Source organism: Amborella trichopoda, chromosome 5 (assembly GCF_054954075.1).
Source record: "Amborella trichopoda isolate Santa Cruz 75 chromosome 5, AtrichopodaSantaCruz75HAP2 v2.0, whole genome shotgun sequence".
In the NCBI taxonomy this organism is placed as follows: domain Eukaryota; kingdom Viridiplantae; phylum Streptophyta; class Magnoliopsida; order Amborellales; family Amborellaceae; genus Amborella; species Amborella trichopoda.
Genome location: NC_142340.1, coordinates 46,373,575 through 46,398,024, shown reverse-complemented (window position 1 = coordinate 46,398,024; position 24,450 = coordinate 46,373,575). Strand labels below are relative to the sequence as shown.

The following is a 24,450-nucleotide window of genomic DNA, read 5'->3' as shown; positions in this document are numbered from 1 at the left end:
AAGTTTTGGATCGTCGATTTTCAAGTTTTCATAGATATGCTCGATCTACACTGTTTTTTAAGCTTCAAATTTTTTAATTAAAGTTTAAAAGTATATTTTAAGACTATCACAAAGATTTTCAGTAATAAAACCATATTTCTCGACACTATTTGAAGGTGCGTTTTATTTTGATTGTTTAGAGCCTCAACTCTATACAAACCGGACCCTCTTATACCAAATATAAAGAGTCTTGGAACATACAATCCCTTCTAAAACAACATCCATATACGTCGAGTCCTCTCACATGTTTGCGGCACTTTTTATATCTAGATGGGAGAATGGACGGCCTAGATCTTCTTTAAGGGGATCTTATTCATTCCCAACCCTTCATGGAGGAAAAGGTCGAGGTAAACATGAGAAACTGCCCCACTGCACACCCTCTTCTATTCTGCCCTGACTTTGAATAGCCACAAAAGATGGAGAAATACCAATTAAATGCCACCAATAAGATTGCAATATTAATATGTAGAACTACAGTAAAAAAATCTATCGAAAATAGTTATTTTAATGTTAAAAAAAAACCTTCTAATTGATCATCTCGACATTGAGATGTACGAATATATATAATAAAAAAAAGATTGAGTACCAAAAATAATACATCTTGCAACACATTATCTAGACCGTCCATTTTTAAGGTTTTTATATGCTTATAAATCTACTTGATTTTAACCCTTTTTGGAGTTTAGAATGTTATAATTAGATATAAAATACTCTTTGAGATAATCCTAAGAATTTTGTACACCAAAATTACATGTTATATTAAATTTGGAGATGTGCCTTAATTGAATTGTTTAAAGTTGCAACCTTATAGAAACCACGCCCATTAAAAAATACTAATGCATCCCTCTCGCTTCTCATCCACCCGGTATATACCTTTTTCTCATGCTCTTGTCTGCAAATCCTAAGGTTTAAATAATAACAAAACAGAAGTCAAGTGATAGAATTAACAAAGAACATTAGGCTCTCTCTCTCTCTCTCTCTCTCTCTATTCTATAAGTTTAGAATTCTCATGATTTGGGAAAGGCATCGAAATGATTTTGTTATGTTCAACTCTATAAAACTATAATAGGATTTTTTATATTTTTTTATAATAATTAAAGGAAGCAGTTTATATAAGAGCGAGGTCCGAAACAATCAAGTTAAGGCGCGTCTCAAAAGTTCATTAAAAGAAGTTTCGGTACCCAAGATGTAGACATGAGAATAAATGGATTTCAAGTCTTCGAAATAATGCATCTTGTAATGTATTTTCGAACAGTCAATTTTCAAAATTTTCGAGTGTTCATAGGTCTACTCGATCTACACTATTTTTTAAGCTTTAAATTTTATAATCAGAGATGAAAATAATTTTCAAGTCATCAAAAAGGTTTCCGGCATTGAAACAACATCTTTCAACACTATTTGAATGTGCGTCTTACTTTGATTATTTAGGGTCTTGGCTTTATGCAAACCACACCCATGTTTAAATAAAATATAAAGCGTTTATTCGATTTTGACTTAGTGAGTTATTCCATAACCTTAGCCTCGACTCGACTAAGTGAATTTTTAACCTTATCTTAGCCTCTCCCAAAATTAAATAGGGAAAATTACAAACCCCCAAATATACTATCTGTACAACTTACCCCCAACGAACTTTTGCTCTTACTTTTTTCCCCACAACCATCTTTTCTCGTAGAAACCCCCCAAGGTAAAAAGTTGTTATTTTTTGGACGAAAATATCATTTCCGTACAAAAAAAAGAAGTCCATTGGCGGTCCCAAGTAGCGTATTGCCGGAGCGACCAATTCAACCGCCGGAGCGATGTGGACTCAGAAAGTGTACTGCCGGAGTGCATCTTTGTACTGCAGAAACACTTGTCTTTATTGCCGGAGCGACCTATTCAACCACCGGAGAGTTGTGGCTCCATAAGGTGTACTCCCGAAGCGAGTCCTTGCATTGCTGTAGCACGTATCCTCATTGTCGGAGCGACCTATGTAACAAGCGCTTTGGCTCCAGAAGGTGTACTGTCGGAGCGAGTCTTTGTATGGTCGGAGCGCATTGTCCTCATTGCCAGAGTATTTAAATGGATCGTCGGAGCATTTGAAACGCACGAGGAGAGAGTCATGGGTAAAAGCCATGAGGAGAGAGCGGGGGTAGTTTAGTCTCTTTTTCTTTTTTTTGGGATTGGGGGGAAGGGTATTTGCGAAGAAATGTAGTTGTGGAAAAAAAAATGAAAGAAAAAATTTGCTGGAGAATAAGTTGCATAAATAGTATATTTAGGAGGTTTTTGTAATTTTCCCAATTAAATATCTAGAGGCTCAAAGTAAGTTTAGGCGGAAACCCAATCCGGCAACAACCCGAAATTGTCCCTCCAACTCCCATACATTCAAACAAAAAAGCAATATATGAAGAGGGACTGTCGGGTCGATTGTTGAAACATAACTTCCATGACAAAGATATCCCATTCCAAAATCTAAAACCTTTTATGTTTGGATGAGGTTTCTATAAGGCCTAGGCCTTATGAAATCAAAATAAAGCCACCGCAAATCTTTATTCGAAAAGTACTTTCATCAATGGAAATCTCTATAATCGCTCTAAAATCAATTTTTAAAAAATTTGAAACTAAAAAAAAGTGTAGATCTTGCAGATCTATCAACACTTATTTTTAAAACAAAATGAACGGCTTAGATAATTTGTTACAATATATACTATTTTTAAAAGATGAAATCCTTTTTCTTTTCCCTAGCGATAATGTTCAAGTCGAGATAATCGATATAAAAGTTTTTCAATGCTTGACTTGTGATTTTCAATGAGTTATAAGATGAGTATTTTGCTTATTGTGATTGAGCTGCAGCCCTATCCAACTAATTTTTTAGTTGTTTTGTCTTAAAAACTCTTTTTTTTTAATGTATATTTTCATTGGATTAGAAAAAGCAACGGCATATTCTTGGTCTCTAGAATTATACCAACCGTGCTAAATGCGTGAAACAGAATAAAATTTGGAAAAAAAAAAAAAAGTTTGCCACGTGTCAATGGATAATTGATCAAGAGGTACAGAGAATAAAACCATGAGATATACCCTTTCCTCTCTCAGAATAATAAGATATTCTGTTTTCTCTGTCTAATCTTATCTTGCTTAAGCAATCTCCCTCTATAAACTTTCTCTCTCTAAAACTATGAGAGATTCCTTTTTCTCTCTCTAGGACTTTCTCTCTCTTAAACTATGAGATATTCCTTTTTCTCTCACTAGGACTTTCTCTCTCTAAAACTATGAGATATTCCTTTTTCTCTCTCTAGGACTTTCTCTCTCTCTCTCTATTTTATCTCGTTCGAGCCGCACACCTTTTCTCAACACTCTCTCTCTAGGCCCCTTAAATATGGATATTCTTTTTACCGTATTCGCATATTCCAACAGGTATAAAATTCCCCTTCATTTCTCTTCCTTCGATTTCATTGCTATCCCTTCGTTTTCGTTATCTTATTGCGTCAGATTCCGGCAAAATTTCACTTGCGTTCCGGCGGTAGACCAAAATCCCGGCGACTTTCAGGCACGTGGGGAGATTTCATCGACATTTGAGCGAATTTGCGCTGAATTACGGCGAATTTGTGTTGGACATTTTGGGGTTGCATTTTTTTTGTAGGATTTACAGGTACCAATTCTCAGGCGAGTTTCTGGCCATCATACGTCCGTTTCCGGCGATTTTCTGGCCATCATACGTTGGTTTCCGGCGAGTTTCCTTGGTTCCAGCTTTACTTGATTCCAATTTCCCTCGAATTTCTGGAGCGTAAGTTGTGTTCCGGCGAGTTTGTGCCAAAATTCTGGCCACTTTACAGCGAATTTGTGGTGAAGATTTCTTTGATTCCGGCGAGTTTTCTCGGATCCTAGGGCTAGTCTCTCTCTCAAATTCCTCCGAGAAGGGCTTTTCTCTCTCGCTCTTCAAATTCCTCAAGGGGCCGATCTCTCTCTCCCCACTCTCTCACTCTGAAGTTCTTCCTGAAAGGGCATAATTCTCCGTCTTGTACAAATCCTCCCTCTCTTGCAACGATGAAGTTTGGGAAGAGCTTGAGCAATCAGATCGAGGAGACTTTACCAGAATGGAGGGACAAGTTCCTCTCTTATAAGGAATTGAAGAAGAAGCTCAAATTGATCGAGCCAAAGGCCAACAGTAATGGAAATGGAGATGAAAACTGCAAAAATAAGCGTGTTAAATACAGTAGTAACGATGAGAAGGAGGGTGTCACTGCGTCTATGACCAAGGAAGAGGAGGACTTCATTCGATTATTGGAAGATGAGCTCGAGAAATTCAATGCCTTCTTTGTTGAGAAAGAGGAAGAATACATCATCAGGCAAAAGGTTCTCCCCCCTTTCCCTCTCTCTCTAGAATGCATCATCAGATGAACTCTCTCTCATACATCATCATGCAAATGCTCTCTCTCTCTCTAGAACACATCATCAGACAATTGCTCTGCTACTAAAACACATCATCAGACAATTTCTCTCTCTCTCTCTCTCTCTCTCTCTCTCTCTCTAAAACACATCATCAGAGATATTCTCTCGCTTTCTCTCTCCATTGACTCTTTCTTAGCATTTTTTTAATATTTATGTGTAGCTATTACTTCTTTTGGCAAGTTTCTGTTGAACTTTGCTTTATGAATAAATTTGATGTATCCTAATAGCATATGTTTAATTTTTTCTTGATGAATAGCTCCCTCTCTAGTCTTTTGTTTTGTATATTAGGAGTTGAGGCCTTTTGGGCTCTGTTTTCTTGTTCCCTTTGAAAGGTCAAAGGGAAGAAGATCTTTCGATGGGGCAAAAGCATTGGTGAGTTCCTCCCTCTACCTAGCTTTGGAAACAGAATTGGGGGTGTTTTTTGTGGTTGGGATTCACTTAACATGGAGTCATTGAGAATTTTCTTCTCTCTTTGGTTCAATTCACATAAATTTGGGAAATTTTGAAGAACCCAAATTTGATATCCTCAAGCTTAAGAAGTCAAACTTAAGAAGTCCTTAATCATCAAAAGACTTTGATTCTGGGAAATTTAGAAGAACCCCATTTTTATATCCTCAGAGGTAAAGGTCAAAGGACTTTGATTTTGGGGATCTTTGAGTCCTCACACTTTAGAAAGGATTAATCATCAAAAGACATGGTATATTCCATAGGAGTATTATGTTAAAAACTCACAAATCAAGTTTTTTATCAATTAACTGAACTAGGAGAATGGAAACTTAACATTTAATCAACCGAATGCTACAAGATACAAGATACGGAATCCGAGGTCCTTCTACTTAGGGGTCATTGGTCTTTCGCGGACTAAATGGAAAAGCTTGGTGAAATGGAGAGTCCATTGTACTTTTTAGGCACTAAATTGAAGTATGAATCATCATCATTGTCAAAACTCTTTCCCAACTATTTGGGGTCGCTTTTTCCCAACTAATTGGAGTCGGCTACATGAATCCTGATTCGCTCAATTAGGGGTCGTGCCTTTTATTCTTTATTGTACTATTGATTCATAAATTGGAGTATGAATCAATAGCATAATAAAAAATAAAAGGCATGGTTCCTATATGTCGTCATACCGATATAACTTGTGTCTGGGATTGGGACCAACCACTCTTGAATAAGATGGCTGCAAGTGAGATGAGAAAAATTCGTACATCGGTTACAACTTGACTAGAACACTTGACCACTAGTTTGTGAAAGTGTTATCTGCTCACTCCTAGCCGTCAAATCAGACTTTCAGTCATGAGACATATTTGAGATACATCTGTATGGAGACACATATGAAGGTTTCTTGTAAATTGGAGTTTGGAGCGCTACTAGCTTTCAACCCAAAGTAGTAAAAACCAGAACAAACTAGCAAGTATGGATCAGATTTGATAGAAAAATCGAGAGCCAGTTTCCAGTCCAATCGTCACTAAACCATGTTTCTTTTATTGCGAGGATTCAAACCTGCGAACTAATGTTCTCTTTTTTTTTTTGAGAAAGCTGTCAGATGGAAATCCATTTGGTTCTAGTTCGTCTATTTCTTTGTTTTGTTCCTAAACCTTTCTTTCCATTTGGTTCTAGTTCGTCTATTTCTTTGTTTTGTTCCTAAACCTTTCTTTCAACTCTTCGTTCTTTCTCCTTTATATGCATATGATTTGATTTATTTTATCTGATCTGTTTATTCATTCAATCCACAGTCATAGCAAGAGCTTATATTGGAATCTATTTAATTTGGTTTGGAGAAAGGTTAACTTTATATTAATAAAATGGAAAAAATGTACAAAGACCACAAGATGTGGTAAAAGGCAGCCCACAAGATGGGTGCTCAGAGAAAAAGAGAGGTAGGGAAGCAGAAAATCCAGAAACAAAACCAAAAACAGAGAGCTAAAACCCAAATTTACAACAGACAGGGGGAGGAAAGAGGTCTTCTAGTGAAGCATGCCCTCCGGGGTGAATAAGTACAGGGGGTGGAGTGAGAGAAGTGAACACAAAAGAGAGAAAGAGATAACAAAATGAAAAAGAGAGTCTATGAATCCTTGAACATAACAGTGTTGTGAAGAATGATGAGGAATCCTGAAAAGGCTGTGCCCAAGACGAAAAAAGGCAACATGGCCCTCTCTATCTATACGAGAGGTCGAAAATGTCATGCGTTGGATCCTCAGCCGAGGGTTTGCGATCTAATGTTGTAGCCCTCATGCCATGACCGCTAATAAAAAAGGCTGACCATGAATTTTGGGCTCTAAACTTGAGTTTTGAAAACCAGATCCGACTAGCCAGTAGGATCAGAGTCAACAAAATACTAGAGCCATATTTGGGTTTAAGTCCACAATAGCCAGCTTTCTCTTAGGGCTGGGATTCAACCCTTAGATTCTTAATCTTGGTGGCCCTTAAGCAATAACCACATAGCCAAGAGGGAGCCCCATGAATTCAGTTTATGTTTTGTAATCTATGGATAACAGAGACTGGATTATTGTTTTGTTCTTTTTGGGGGCTAAGTTTCTTTTGTAATGCTCATTTTGGTTGAAAGACCGGGAACCACTGTACTAATACTGAGACTAATACTGAGAAACATGTTAGATTCATTAGCACAAAAAACCATGGATTAAATTGAACTGAGCATTCTCTTCATTATATAAAATTATCTGTATAAGCAAATGTGGATGGAGCCTGGTGATAACTAATTTTGTGGTTGGACTAATGCAGGAGTTGCAGGATGCAATAGCAAGGGCCAAGGTCTTTCCTGAAGAGATGATAAGAATCAAGAAGGAAATTGTGAACTTTCATGGGGAAATGGTTCTTCTGGAAAATTACAGTGCTCTCAATTACACAGGTAGTCCACCATTCAGCTATGTTTTATCTTTTGTTAATGTTCCTCCTGTTATGCTTACTTTGAAACTTCACCACCATTCAGCTATGTTTTCTCTTTTGTTGACGTTCCTCCTGTTATGCTTTCTTTGACGCATCTTAAACAGAGATTGAATTATGAAGTAAAAGTGATGAGCTTTTGTTTATGTTTCCTCTTTTCTTATGCCTTCTTAAACAGTGCTTGAAATATAGAATAAGAATTTGGACTGATCATAACTTGCACTAAAAAGAAAAACACTGCCTCCTTTGTTTTAAATGAGTCTGGATCATCAAAGCAAGAACCAGGGTTTCAAGAAATTGCCCCCCATCTCTCTCTCCCTAATCTTAGTTGTGGGTTTGCAGGCCTTGTGAAGATACTGAAGAAATATGACAAAAGGACCGGTGCTTTGATCCGCCTACCCTTCATTCAAAAGGTTCTAAGGCAGCCATTCTTCACTACGGATCTCCTCTTCCAGCTCGTGAAGGAATGTGAGCTTATGCTCGATCGTCTTTTTCCAGCTGATGATCCGTCTATTTCAGGTGACCAAACTGAAAACACCGAACCCAACTCATCAAATTCTAATGTTTCATCGATGCCGAGAGCTTCACAAGATTTAGAAGACATAGAATACATGGAAAGCCTATACATGAAGAGTGCCATGGCTGCTCTTCGCGTCTTGAAAGAGATTAGGAGTGGGAGTTCAACTGTTAGTGTTTTCTCCTTGCCTCCCCTGCAAAACACTGGACTGGAGGAGCCTTGGAGTAAGATTCCCACTTTAGAACAGATTCAAGTAACAAAATAGTGAAAGTTACACAGAGAGAGAGAGAGAGAGAGAGAGAGAGAGAGAGGTATGTGTGGTGGCCTCCCTTCAGTGTCAGGCTTGAGGCCTTCTTATACTATGGATGTTTTTGTTCTTTGGGGCTTATAGATTCTAAACAGTCTTTTTTCTAACTATTTGGGGTTGGCAAAGCTTGTGGATTCTAAACACACTTTGTATAATTACAATCGAAAGTTTTACTATTGAGACTGTATTCACCTTGAGAAAACTTGCAGGTTCTTCGAAAATTTGGGAGCGTTTTTATCACATTCGTGTGTGTAAATAGAGGTGGATTGAGACTTTATTCACGAAGTGGATTGAGACTATATTGAGACTTACATTTGTGAAAGGAAATTATATATTGTCTACTAATGAGACCATATTGAGAGTTACATTTGTGAAAGAAAGTATATATTGTCTAGGCTAGGCTGATATGGAAGGTATATATTGTAGTCTTTCTATATGGAAAGGGTAGGTACAACACTTTTTATTTTATGGTAAGTCTGGGTTAGAGTATATGTGTTTATGATTTATTTCTATTTTTGTCATCTTGTATTTGTCTAGACAATCTCGTATGTTATGATTAATTGACACTGAGTCTCTTCAGAGAAACCTGAGACTCTTCATATGGTATCAGAGCCAGATTCATTTTCGTTATGTCTATTCTTCGTCCGTAAAGTATTGTCATCGATTTTCAATGGTATCAGAGCGAGATTCATCTTTGCTATGTTTATTCTTCGTCCGTGAAGTATTGTTGTGGATTTCAAGAAGAGTTTGTTGCTCACTCTGTCCATGCAACTACTGTCGAGCCGTGTTTCAACTCTTCGCAATTCGAACCGCTAGTCTGATATGTCCATGGTCGTGCTCCATGTCTTAGCATGGATGTCCTTCAATCCTGAGGTCCTCTCTCTCTAGATCCGTATACCCTGTCGATAAGAGTTGTGGGTTTTGTTTTTAGCTGAGCGTGAGACAGTGTTAGGGCTTGGCTTTTGTTTGGGTGAAGGCCCAACTATTTTTCTATTGAAGGCCCACTCCGTCTCATCCCATGATGGCATCTCCTTCTATTTTATCTCCCTTTGTAAGCTTTATACAAACAGGGATTATGTTGCAGGCCAAATTTTAAATCTTGCGGAAAAGGTGGAACAAGCAAAGAATCACCTTTCTCATTCACACATGGGTTCTTTCCTTGTGCCTGCACTACAAAAGAAAGAGGAAGATTCTCAAGTTGCAAAGATAACCCGTGAAAACTCGGAAATAACGGTCAAGCAGGTACATGGGCTCATGGCACAGGTTATGAAGGACACCCACTTCAATTTAGTTCATCAAGCTTCTAGGATACTACCAATCTTGACTGATCTGTTGCGTCCCGAGCCCATCGTTGAGACGATGAGAAATTAAGAGTTTATTATTATTATTATTTTTTGTGCCTTAAAAATTAAGATTTTATTATTATTATTATTTACTACTCCTGTTACTTGCTATACTATTACTATCTACTACTATTACTATTAGTATTATTATTATTATTTTGTTAACTGGTATTTTTTAATTTTTTTGTTTTTCTAAGACCTACGGCCTGATCTGATACCCGTCTCTAAACCCATCTCTAAAAGATGGCCCCCGAAAGTTTTTGTTTTTCTATGACCTACAGCTAGATCTGATATCAGCCTCTAAACCCACATTTGAAAGGGCCTCAGAAAACTGTCAATCTGCCCTCCCTAAGAAGGTATATATTATATTGAAGCCTTTATCTGAAGCCTTTGGACGCTATATATTGTAGTCAATCTATATGATTGTAGTCCTTCTATATGGGTAGGGTAGGTCAATATCTTGAAGGTACATATTGTAGTCAATCTATATGATTGTAGTCCTTTTATATGGGAAGAGTAAGAATAATATCTTGTATTTTATGGTAAGTTTGAGTAGGGTATGTGATTATGATTTATTTTTATTTTTGTCAAAGACAATCTCATTCACCCATATGATTTATGGACACTAAGTCTCTTCAGAGTAACTTGAAACTCGTCGCAACATTTATAGGAACCGATGAAGATATGTGCCTATGATTTGCAACCACTAGTAAAAATGCACATTATCATTATCATCGTTAGTCTTTTTCCATGTTAGAGCCCACCAGTCAAGATGCGTATTATCATCATCATTGTTAGAGCCATAATCGTCATTGGAGCTTTTTCCACATTAGAGCTTATTGGTACATATGCATACTGTTATCATCATCATCAGAGTTTTTCTCTACGTTAGAGCAAACTGTATTATCGTCATCATTATTGTTAGAGCATCATTCGTCATCATTATTGTTAGAGCATATTATCATTAGGAAAAAGTTTCTATACTTTCCCTATAGCATAGAAGATCTATGCTTCTCTTACCATCCAGCCATCCAATTTTGATCAAGAGAACTATTCACCGTTTGATCTTAGATCCGAGATCCGACATCTCAAAGTATTTTTTTTTTAGTTTTTTTTTAATACAAATTGTATAAATATGAAATTAGTATGCGCCATCTTCTCATTGGGGCACACCTATAAAAAAATATTAAAAATAATTTTTCAATAAAATATAATGACCAAAATACCTCTTGAAACTTTCAGAGGTATTTTGATAATTTTATTTTATTGGAAATATTTGTCGCTAGTGTGAGTTTAATAGAGGATTGGATATCTAAAATTTGGTATCAAAATAATTTATAAAAAATAAATTAAAAGATGTAAAGATATGACATTGTAATTGAGATAATCTTAATCGTCCATTAAAAATTCAGAATTGATGGTTGGATTAGGAGAAATATATAAATTTTATAGTGTCTGGAAAGCACATACAGCCTGCCTTTATCACTATTATCATCAAGTTTTTTCCACCTTAAAGCATCTGTCGTCAATGTTTCTTCCACGTTAAAGCGTACGGTATTATCGTTACAGTTATCCGTACCACGTTAAAGCGTACGGTTATTATCATCCGCATTGTTGTTAGAGTGTAACGGTATTATTACCATTGCCATTTTCTACATTAGAGCCTACAGACTCGTATCGTCATCGTCGGAGGAATGTGCATTATTATCAATAGAGATCATTGTTCACAAACTCGTCTGATCTCACCACTAACGGTCCAGTTAAATTACAAGCGGTCACTAGTTTCAAAATTCAGAAAAAATTAAAAAAATATATATAAATGCTAAAAAATTAAAAATTTGATTTGTAATGTATTTTTAAATATTTTTTACTTTACGGTAAAGATTAAAAATTGTTGTGATCATTAATAATATTTTCTCATCTTTTTTAAACAATTTAAAACATAGCCCTTAAAAATATAAAGTGGTTTAAAATCCATTTTTTTTAATTAATTTTCAACTTCATTTGAATACATTTTGTTTTAATCGTTCTTTATATGTTTTTCATATTTTAGTAGATTTTTTTTATTTTTTTCAACATTTTTTTTACCGTCCGGGTCTTGTCCAACTAGAGCGGTTCGATTGACCGATTTGCCGGTTAGGCCGGTTAAACCACTTCGAGATCCATGGCCAGTTAACTATTTTGATTCGATTTTATGAACACTAGATACATACTATCATCATTATGATAGAAATCAAAAGTCTTTTTCTTTCCAACTGCTTAGTGGAGATACGTATTATCATCATCATCGTCATCATTATTAGTTTCTTTTGCGATTAATTAGGAAGCAAAGACGAGCGTGTAAAGTAAATTAACGTAATTTATCATCATCATCGGTTTCTTTTGCAACTAATTAGGCAGCAGAGACGCGCGTGTAAGTAAATTAACGTAACTTAAATTTAAAATCATAACTTTTTTTCCATCTAATTAGGCAGCAGAGACGCGCGTGTAAGTAAATTAACGTAACTTAAATTTAAAATCATAACTTTTTTTTTATAACTTTACTTATACTTAAATTTAAAATCATAATTATAGCCTTTTTCTTCGTCAGAGGCTTCACGAATGTGTAAGTAAATTAATTCAAATTTAAGATGAAATACCTTAAACTTATCCCTAATTTTTCTCTCACAAATATAAAATAGTATAAACTAATTATATTTCGTATAATCCAAATCCCTAAAACTGGCTAAGATCACTATCCGGTTAGAAAGGATTTTCATTGCAAATGAAAGTCCTGTTCAATTAGCTTTGGAAAAAAAATCATAATTATTATTCATTCGTCTTAATTAATATATGTCTTGTTCTCTTGTTGGATGGCTAAAATGCAATTATTAAATGTAGAATTCCTAATTAAAAAACAGATGTCTCCCTTCCTATCTCTTTCTCTCACTCTCTTAATTTTTTTATGTGACCCAGTTGGGAATATTAGGACTTAAAGCCCCTTAAAAAGCCTCTTTGATGTTTTTTCCTCTTTATTTTTATTATCTAATTAAACCTTAAACTCCCTTACTGAGAGTAAAGTTCTTTTTCCTTTTTCCTCTCTTTCTTTTTGGTAAATATGCCAGATAATTATCTATCTTTATATCTTTTTTGACAAGTATTATCAGATTTTGTTGAGAGAGGGAAACTATCTTTATCTCTTGTACTGTAAATTTTGTATTAGTGGTAATTATCTCTTCATCTAAACTGAATCCCTATATAATAGAGTGAACCCTTGCATGCTTTTTTTTCTACCGTAAAAGTCCAAACTACCTCAACGATTCAACACCATGTGCTGTCAAGAATTTGGCCCTGGAAATGGTTTTAGAGAGAGAGAGCTTCATGTTTCTAGGCCTACTTATGGGACAGACACATTGTGTTTTAGAGAGAGAAAATTTCATGGTCCTACTAGCCCTACTTATGGGACAGATACAGATTGTTTTAGAGAGAGAGAACTTCATGGTCCTACTCCTGTCGCTCTAGAAAAACATGGTCCTAGTCCCGGCCGACCACGTCCCAAATGTCGCCCATCACCTCTCAAAACTAAGCAAAATTCTGATTCCATCCAGAAGTTTCCGGCAGTACCTCACCGGATTCCGGTCATCATTCATGTGCTCTCTCCGAAGGTGATCCATTGCACCGTCTCAGAATTCATGATACTAGTGCAAAAACTCACTGGATATTCTCCTGAATCTTTGAAGTCTCCTACTAAGCCAAGCCATCGGTTTTTTGCAGTATGGACAAGAAAGTCGCTTTCACGGCGATATCGAGTTTAAGTTTGGCATTACTGTTAGTTCGTAATCCTGGTTTGTTAATTCGTAATCCTAGGATTTATTATTAGTTCGTAATACGGGGTTGCGAGATTTATTGACTGTTTATGGGTTCTTTTTGGTTTGGTTTTTTTTTCAGTTAGTATCGTTTAATCAATTTCTCTTATTTCTCTTTTTTATTTCTCTCTCTGATTTCTTTTTCTCTTTTTTCTTCTCTTATTTCTCTTTCGCATGTAAAGAGAAAAAGCGAGATGACACAAATTATGGAGAGAAGAATGAGAAAAAGAGAGATAACACAAATAATGGAGAGAAGAATGGAGAGAAGAATGAGAAAAAGAGAGATAACACAATATTATGGAGAGAAGAATGAGAAAAAGAGAGATAACACAAGATTATGGAGAGAAGAGAAGAATGAGAAAAAAAGAGAATACAAGATTATAGAGAGAAGAAGAAGAGCACAATCACAATGAATCTCGGAGATATAGAAAAATAATATAAGTCTTATCACCATAAGCAACGTGACCCAACAATTTGAACACAATCATAATGACTCTCGGAGATACAGAAAAATAATGTAAGGCTTATCACCATAAGCAAAGTGACCCAACAATTTGACTTGGTTTATTTTCAACCCTGTCCCTTAAACTAAGTAATCTCAACTTACTCAAGTTGCATCATCACTCACTCTGTGGTGCACTCTTCAATCACAATGAATCTTGGAGATAGAAAAAAATAATATAAGGCTTATCACTAATAACCAACTTGACCAAACAAACTAAGTAATCTCAACTTACTCAATCACAATGAATCTTGGAGATAGAAAAAAATAATATAAGGCTTATCACTAATAACCAACTTGACCAAACAAACTAAGTAATCTCAACTTACTCAGTCACAATGAATCTTGGAGATAGAAAAAAATAATATAAGGCTTATCACTAATAATCAACTTAACCAAACAATTTGAATCTTGGTGCACTCTTCAATCACAATGAATATGAAAAAAATAATATAAGGCTTATCACCAATAACCAACTTGACCTAAGGCTTATCACCAATAACCAACTTGACCAAACAATTTGAATCTTGGAGATAGAAAAATCACAATGAATCTTGGAGATAGAAAAAAATAATATAACGCTTATCACTAATAAGCGACTTGACCAAACAATTTTAATCAATTTAACCAAACAATTTTAATCAACTTGACCAAACAATTTGAATCACAATTTTAATCAACTTGACCAAACAATTTAATCTTGAATCACAATTTTAATCAACTTGACCAAACAATTTGAATCTTGGAGATAGAAAAAAATAAATATAAGGCTTATCACCAATAACCAACTTGACTTGGTCTATTTTCAACATTCTTGACCAAACAATTTTAATCAACTTGACCAAACAATTTGAATCTTGGAGATAGAAACAAATAATATGAGGCTTATCACCAATAACCAACTTGACTAGGTCTATTTTCAACATTCTCTCTCAAACTCAAGTTGAGTTGCATCATGGAGGGGTATACTCAAGTTGCATCATAGAGTGGTGCACTCTGTATAGGACAATCACAATGAATCTTGAAGATAGAGAAAAATAATATAAAGCTTATCACCAATTACCATTTCGTATAGGACAATCACAATGAATCTTGAAGATAGAGAAAAATAATATAAAGCTTATCACCGATCACCATTTCGTATAGGACTAGAAAAAAATAAATATAAAGCTTATCACCAATAACCAACTTGATTTAGTCTATTTTCAACGTTCTTGACCAAACAATTTTAATCAACTTGACCAAACAATTTGAATCTTGGAGAGAGAAACAAATAATATAAGGCCTATCACTAATAACCAATTTGACTTGGTCTATTTTCAACATTCTCCCTCAAACTCAAGTTGCATCATGGAGTAGTGCACCTCTCAAACTCAAGTTGCATCATGGAGTCTCAAACTCAAGTTGCATCATGGAGTGGTGCAATGAATCTTGAAGATAGAGAAAAGTAATATAAAGCTTATCACCAATCACCATTTCGTATAGGACAATCACAATGAATCTTGGAGATAGAGAAAAATAATATAAAACTTATCACTAATCACCATTTCGTATATGACAATCACACTGAATCTTGGAGATAGAGAAAAATAATATAAAGCTTATCACCAATAACCAACTTGATCAAACAATTTGACTTGGTCTATTTTCAACACTCTCCCTCAAACTCACTTCACAGAGTGAAGTTGTATAGGATAATCACAATAAATATTGGACATAGAGAAAAATAATATAAAGCTTGTCACCAATAACCAACTTGATCAAACAATTTTACTTGGTCTATTTTCAACACTCTCCCACAAACTCACTTCACGGAGTGAAGTTGTATAGGACAATCACAATAAATCTTAGAGATAGAGAAAAATAATATAGGACAATCACAATAAATCTTGGAGATAGAGAAAAATAATATAAAGCTTATCACCCATAACCAACTTGATCAAACAATTTTACTTGGTCTATTTTCAACACTCTCTGTGAAGTGAAGTTGGTGCATGGAGTAAAGTGTTTTCAACACTCTCCCTAAAACAAGTGACAGAGTGAAGTTGGTGCTCTCTCCCTCAAACTCAAGTCACGGACTGAAGTTGGTGCACGGAGTAAAGTGTTTTCAACACTCTCCCTCAAACTCACTCAAGTCACGGACTGAAGTTGGTGCATGGAGTAAAGTGTTTTCAACACTCTCCCTCAAACTCAAGTCACGGAGTGAAGTGCAAGTGTTTTCAACACTCTCCCAACTCAAGTCACGGAGTGAAGTGCAATTGTTTTCAACACTCTCCCTCAAACTCAAGTCACGGAGTAGTCACGGATTGAAGTGCAAGTGTTTTCAACACTCTTCCTCAAACTCAAGTCACGGACTGGTCACATAGTGAAGTGCAAGTGTTTTCAACACTCTCCCTCAAACTCAAGTCACGGAGTGTCACACCCCAAGAATTTACAATACTGATATTCCTGAGATGTGACAGTTAAAACATATATACATTGCTTGATATGATAAATTTACAGTGGCGAATTCTTACAAGGTAACAAAAGAAAGTTTAAGCACAACTACAAATATCTTTCACAGTTGATCCTGACGAGCACTCAAAATGAAACCGCAGTTATCCTGAAAAAAAATGTTTACCCTAGTTTGATGAGTTTGGCAACGCAATAAGTGATCATCATAATCCTAAAAATAATCATGATTGAAAGATATCAATATTTTCAAAAAGGAGATCTACTAACAGAAATGCATTAACAGTTTCACTTTTAAAAATGCATAATTAAGTATAATCCGAATAATTGAAATGCATATAACATTTTAACGACAGTGCATAATTCAAAAGATTTCACAAATTACCCTACTGAAGTCCCAAGTAGGTCACCTATATACCTCATCAGCGTCCTGATGGGTCCACTTAATCCTTATTGACGTCCTAGATAGGTCCACTTAATCCCTGCAGGTCCACTTATACCTCACTGGCGTACCGAATGAGTCCACTTAATCCCTATCGGCGTACCGGATAGGTCCACTTATACCTCACCGACGAACCGGATGAGTCCACTTGCATACTTAAAGTATTTCTAAATCTCTTTAAACATTCGAAAGCAGCAATATCATGTACTCAGCATATCACTGAAATTATTAATATGAGTTTCACTGAAACCATTAATAACAGTCACTTTCAATAACATTTGTAAAATAACCAGTCAAATATTTTGGGCTCAAATGAAGAAAGGTAGCAGTTCGTAAAGACATTCTAACATAATTGCCAATCTAATATGTATAGAAAAACTCTTATAAAAATTCAAGAATATAGAATTATCACAATTTATGGGATGTCAATTTGCAAATAAACATTGCATAGATAATGCTATAATCAAATGCAAAAATATCCGTTTTCAAATAATAAGGCAGTCATTTACACATGAATTTTACAATGTCTAAATATTCAAAAACAGTAGAAAGAAATCTCACAATTTTACTAAAAGCAGAAATATCACATTTATTTATAATAATTTTACAGTATCTAAAATTTTCTAACAATAGACAAGAAAAATAAATAAATTTATTTTTCTAAGAATTTACAGCATTTAAAATTTCTAACATAGATAAAATATCACAATTTTATAAAACGATTATTTTTCAAAATAATGAGGGCGCTTGCGCATAAAATTTATCGCGCCTAAAATTCATGATAATAAGCAGAAGTAATTATTTCATTTTATTTTTAAAAAGAATGGATTATTTTTCAAGACAATGAGGTCACTTTATGTTAACTCCGAAATTGGGGGAGCATCAGTTCCATCCCACACAAAAACATCGATACTTTCTTCAGAGACTCGATGTGACTGAAGAATCTTTTCCAAAAAAAGAAAGCATATAAAATCAACTTAACAGGGATTGTGACCTTATACAAATCGTCTGTTTGTAATAGGCTCTTGTGGCCCAACAGCCTTATAGGCTCAAAAGCAAAAGGTAGATTTTAAGGGATGCAAAACGAAATTCGCAAAGGAACGAAATTTGAAAGAGAAACTTGGACGATATGCAAATTTTGATGTGCTAGAATCAATGAGATGGGTAATGATTCGTGCAAATTTGGAGGACAAACTTGCGAAGAGGATTTTTGCTACACATCATGCAACCTTTGCTGTGTGGGACGGAGATACAAATTCGGAAGAGAAACTTGGACGGGATCAATGAAAAGGGAATTTGCAAAGGGGATTTTGCAAATGGAACGGAGAGTTTAGTGTTTCCGGAGAGAGAGAGAGAGATTGGCAAATGAAGTGGAAACACCTGAGATGTAAGGTGTTGTACAAGGAGTGTTAACATAAAGTTTTAAGATGGTGGACCTAAGGGCCACCCAAATAAAATTGAACCCTCAAGTATATTAACAATAATATCGTTTATTTATTGTTAAAATAAAAGTAGCAATATCTTAACGGTATAAAATTATTATTATTATTATTATCATTACTAATATATAATTATTATTTTATTTATTTATTTATTTATTTCTATTAACACCATTAATATATTTTTTTTTTTTTTTTTTTTTTGCTCCAAAAGTTTTAGGTCGTCACATGGAGTGAAGTGCGTACTGGTGTAGAGCAGCTATATGTACAATGCTGCTTCCTGCAATCAAAAAAGGTAAAAGGTAATGCAAGCTATTAAATTGATTAAGAGTGGCATTGTCTACTGAGAAACCTCCCCATAACCATGTCACAATGCTATCTCCTACTATAGGTATAGCACTAGCTAAACTAGTAATAACGGTAGCGCCCCAGAAGCTCATTTGCTTTTCTTTCATAACACAAACTGACATTCTTTATACGTAATGTACACTTAGTTTGTATATCCTGTACCTTTGAGACAAAACTGGCTAGCAAAGCTAGCATATTCTCTTTTTGCACCATCCGCAAAGCGATCCAGCCTCGCTTGCCAAGCTCATTCAGCTTAGCGAACGTTATACAGCGTAGCTAGTTTGCAAGCACCAAAACACCTTTCATAAGAAACAGAGTTTAAGCGAAGCTAAAGCTGCTCTAGCTACGCCGAAGTGTTTTCAACACTCTCCCTCAAACCCAAGTCACGGAGTGAAGTGAAGTTGGTGCACGGAGTAAAGTGAAGTTGGTGCACGAAGTGAAGCTTCACGGAGTGAAGTGAAGTTGGTGCACGAAGTAAAGTGAAGTTGCTTCACAGAGTGAAGCTGCATTGAGTGGTGCAAGGAGTGAAGCTGCACTCAAGTTGGTGCACGGAGTGGTGCACTTTATATATAGAGGACAATCACAATGAATCTTGGAGATAGAGAAAAATATTATAAGGCTTATCACCAATAACCAACTTGACCAAACAGTTTGACTTGGTATATTTTAACACTCTCCCTCAAACTCAAGTTGGTGTATAGAGGACAATCACAATGAATCTTGGAGACAGAGAAAAATAATATAAAGCTTATCACCAATAACCAACTTGACCAAACAGTTTGACTTGGTCTATTTTCAACACTCTCCCTCAAACTCAAGTTGGTGCATAGAGTGGTGCACGAAGTGAAGCAAAGTTCCGTGCACCAAAGTTGGTGCATGGAGTGAAGGAGTGAAGTGAAGTTGGTGCATGGAGTAAAGTGAAGTTGGTGCACAGAGTGAAGTGAAGCTACACGGATTGAAGCTGCACGGAGTGAAGTGAATTTGGTGCACGGAGTGAAGCTGCATGGAGTGAAGTTGCACGGAGTGATGCACGGAGTGAAGGGAAGTTGGTGCACGAAGTGAAGCTAAAGTTGGTGCACGGAGTGAAGCTGCACAGAGTGGTGCACGGAGTGAAGTGAAGTTGGTGCACGGAGTGAAGCTGGTGCACGGAGTGAAATGAAGTTGGTGCACGGAGTGAAATGAAGTTGGTGCATAGAGTGGGGCACGGAGTGAAGCGAAGTTGGTGCACGGAGTGGGGCACGAAATGAAGTGAAGTTGGTGCACGGAGTGAAGCGAAGAGTGAAATGAAGTGCCCAATTTGCCAATCTGAAATTGGAATTGGAAGGCAACTTGCCAAGTTTTTTTGCTTGGCCCTTTTGAGCCGATGTTTTCTTTTGCGCAAGAGCTGATGTTTTCTTTTGTGCGGCACTGGGGCAGAGGTTTTCTTGCGTGAAGGATTTCATTTCTTGCGCAAGAGCCAATGTTTTCTTTTGCGCGGTACTGGGGCGGATTTCATTTCTTTTGTATAGCACTGGAGCTGGAGGTTTTCTTTTGCACGACACTTGGGGCCAGTGGCTTAATGCCATGCCGGAGGTTTTTTTTTGCACCGGCACTTGGGGCCGAAGGTTTTAACTTGGCTCTGATACCATGTTAAAGTTCGAGAGAGTATATACATTGAATGTAAAGAGAAAAAGAGAGATAACACAAGATTATAGAGAGGAGAAGAAGAGAGATAACACAATATTATATAGAGAGAGAAGAAGAGAGATAACACAAGATTTACGCCGTTCAAGCTCAGGCCGAAGCCTTACATCTACGGATCCAAAGCCCAATACCTATATCTTCACTATTTGGATAAAAGATTATACATGCCTCTATATAGAGAGGACAATCACAATGAATGTTGGAGATAGAGGAAAATAATATGAGGCTTATCACCAATAACCAACTTGACCAAACAATTTGACTTTGTCTATTTTCAAGAGTTACTGTGTTCAATTAATTTTTCTTATTTCTTTTTCATTATGTTCTTTCATTCTCTTTCAAATGGGTTACTGTGTGTTCAATCAATTTCTTTCAATGAATTGTATGTTCAATCAATTTCTTTCAATTAATTGTGTGTTCAATCAATTTCACACTTGTGTGTTCAATACTTCAATCAATTCTCTCATCCAGGTTGGATTCAAATGAAGTTTTCCGGAAGGCAAGGCAATGTTGGGTTTGGTGATAACTAAATCACCATACCATATTTTCTTTTAAAGATTACGGTATTATGGGAAATAAAAAATATTTTCTTCTAAAGATGAGGGTATTATAGGAAATAGAATATTGAGTTTTTTTTTGGAGCAAGAGGTGATATCTCATATTAGATATTATGGAAAATAAAAAATTGATTTAAAACAAGAAGTGATATCTTTATAAGAGAGTGAAGAAAGACATAATACTCATCCTTTCCTTTGAGGGTCATCCCATTGGGGGTTATAGGATATGGAGATCTCCCCCAAAAGAGACATGCCATTTGAGAGAGTGGTTAACTTCCACGTCTAGAGAGAAAAATATAAAAATATTTATGTTGCTGTCGAAGTTATCTTTTTAGTAGCGGTATTGATCTTTTCAATAGCGTTATTGCTGTGGGTAAGATGAAATCTCTATGTTGCTCTCGAGGTTATCTTTCCAGTAATGGTCTTGCTATGGGAAAGATGATGTTGATCAATGGTGTTGTTCGATTGGGAGAGCAGGTTTAGAAAGGATGTTGATCAATGATGTTGTTCGGTTGGGAGAGCAAGTTTAGAAGGGAAAGAGGATGTTGATCAATGATGTTGTTCGATTGGGAGAGTAGGTTTAGAAGGGAAAGAGGATGCTAATCAATGATGTTGTTCGATTGGGAGAGCAGGTTTAGAAGGGAAAGAGAATGTTGATCAATGATGTCTCTCGGTTGGGAGAGCAGGTTTAGAAGGGAAGAAAATATCTGTGAAGGTATTTGTTTAGAGATAGGTATTACTGTAAACTTCACTTCATTGTCGTAGTAGATATAGGTATTATCTCTTGTAACTCAAAACTGTAAACTTCACTTGTGGATTTTTAGTTGTCGAGGCCGTGGATGTAGCCCTACGGGGTGAACTACGTAAATGGTGTGTTATTTTGGTGTGCTTTTTATGTTTGCTTTATTTCTCGCACTCAATTTATAGTTGCATTCATCTACTTCAGATTTAACCAATTGAATACACAATCTTGAGTGGGATCCCAGTATTTGAGATTTCTGGTTTTACAAGTTAAGGGGTCGACGAGAACCCTATAGGCAAATATGAATATATATGTCTCATGCTATAAATAAACATGTGCACTCTCTCATCTCTCTTCTCTCCCATTTTCTTAACGAGCTTGGACCTGCAGCCACAGGTCGGGTTTGACTCCATTTTCTCTCACATTTCTCATGCACTTTCGTTTCTCTCTTTCTCGCTATTCACACGACTACATGGCTTGGCCATGAGCTCGCAACACTCACTCCTTCATTTTCTTTCAAATTGGTTACAATCAATTTTTCAATTGTGTTCAATCAATTTCTCTCATGCGGGTTGGATTCAAAGGAAGTTTTCGCGAAGGCAAATATTCAGATAATTATTCAGAATATATATATATATATATCCCATGCTATAAATAAACAGGTACACTCTCTCATCTCTTCTCCCCCTTTTTCTTAACGAGCTTGGACCTGCAGCCACGGGGCGGGTCTGACTCCATTTTTCTCTCACCTCCCTCATCGTTTCTCTCTTTCTCGCTATTCACACGAGTCCATGGCTTGGCTATGAGCTCGCCACACACTCTCACTCTTTTCACAGAGAGTACACATGAGCTCACCGCACACTCTCTTGCCCTTTCACAGAGAGTACAAAGGGCTCATGCCCTTTAAACTCACTTGCACACACTAACCCTCAGTGGGTGACCCTGTGAACCCCAGCTCTGAGCCCTTCAACCCCATTCAAACCCTTTAAACTCAAAACTTTGAGCCCATTGGCCCCCTCAAACCCTATAAACCTCAAACTCTGAGCCCATCACCCCATTCCAACCCTTTAAACTAACAAAAAAAAAGAGCCAGGCTTTGGCTAACCGGTGGGGGCTCAAAAGCTCCAATGGACAGATACTATCTGTCCAGAATCCATTCAAAAACTACTAAACCTTGGGAATCCACCTCTCAGAGTTCATTGAAGCCTTCCTAATCCCTTGGCTCTGCAAATCCTGGCTCGCACGTTTCTAAACAGGCTCAATCCCTATTGGAGGCACACCCTTGCATAAGCTTTAGATATTCAGTCAAGCCCATCAGTTGTTCGAGATATGATTTCTATCATGAACCCCGGTGGCTCACAAAAACCATGGAAGCTTCAATCACCACACCGGCCTGACCCATCACCTCGGTGAGTCAGGTAGAAACCTCCCACCTGTAATTACCTCTTCCTTTAAACTTTACCCATCAATTCAAACATACGGAATATCCTACTCACCTAAACCTCCATAATACCCCGTGAATCAGCCCATGGATAAAGCCGTCAAGAGTCGTATGACTCATTATCCCCAGATTTTGTCATGTTTGGTGCATGAAGCATGCTATCACTTCATCACCAAAGAAGCTCCTCAATCCCCAGAATTGCAGCCATCCTTTTACCTTTACATGTCACCCCCAATGAGCTCATACACTAGTTATGTCACGGCTCATCTGAGTCCCAGTTTCCGAGTACGTGTGAGTCATTCATCACCTTGTAACCCTTTCAAAATATAAAATATCCGTGTTTTCACCTTTCTAATAATCTCACCCATGGTATCCAGTACCCTAGAACCATAACCCCTCCATCATCTTCACCATCAAGGAGGAGGTTTTTTCTTTCATAAAGGCGGGCACAACAATGAAGTTGTGGGTAAAATAGTCTAAAAAGAAATAAGTTAGGCATAATGAGCATCCGAAAAGTGAGAGCTTCAGACGGACATAGTCATGAAGCTATGGGTAAGATTGCCAAAATGGAAAATTGGGCATGGTAAAAACCTGAAAGGGCGCCATGAAAAAAATTAAAAGATGGGCGTGGCCTCAGTAAAAGTGTTTAAAAATAAAAAATCGGACATGGGGAAAACCTGAAAGAGCACCATGAGTAAAAATAGAAATAAAATGGGCATGGCGAAAACCTAAGTAAAAATAGAAATAAATAAAAGGGAGATGACCTCGAAGCCACAAGTAAAATAAACGAGCCTAATAATAAATAAATAGATAAGAGTTGGTGAAAACTGTTATGCGGGGCTACTTCTACTTAGTTCAGGTGAAAATTCGAATTGCGCCTTGACTAATAAACAAGTTGATGCAACGCTCGCCCTCAAAGGCGACTTCAGCCCATCCAAAGATAGTGAAAGCTCGGTGGTTTAGGAATCAATACCCCTCATAAGGGTACTTTACCACAATCAATACCCCTCCCAAGGGTACTTTACCACTTAAACCAAAAAGAGCTAAAGAAAATCCAATGACTCAGGTGCCCATGGCCTAGGTAATAGTTTACAATGATTTATATAAGAAACTCTATACAATTATATCATTTACATTTGTATAATGAAAACCTATACAATTAGATCATTTACATTTGGCACAAGAAGTCACAACTTGAAATCAAGTAGTTGAGGCTGTCATTGTTTAGATACATAAGTCTAAAATAAAATTTCTTGAATATTGTAACACTATTATGTATTAGATCTCGTATCCAATGACTAAAAGTGATTGTGACATTCTTGTACAAAATAAATAAATGGTCTCATAAGCTCAAAAGTTAAATATAGTCTATAGTAGTTTGCAGTTTAGTAACATAGTGCCAAAGTTGAATGCTTTGTGTCCATGGTTTTGTTATATAATATAGTTAGCAGCTTCACATATTATAAGA

The 24,450-nt window shown here is 36.4% G+C and overlaps 1 protein-coding gene across 1 annotated transcript; it reads left to right on the top strand.

Moving 5' to 3' along the window:
• Positions 1–3,920: 3,920 nt before the first annotated feature.
• On the top strand, positions 3,921–8,391 carry LOC18431898 (SPX domain-containing protein 1). The gene is made up of 3 exons (XM_006842012.4): positions 3,921–4,368; positions 7,204–7,330; positions 7,708–8,391. The coding sequence occupies exons 1-3, from the start codon at positions 4,060–4,062 to the stop codon at positions 8,145–8,147; spliced, it is 876 nt and encodes a 291-aa protein (XP_006842075.1). The 5' UTR covers positions 3,921–4,059; the 3' UTR covers positions 8,148–8,391.
• Positions 8,392–24,450: the final 16,059 nt, after the last annotated feature.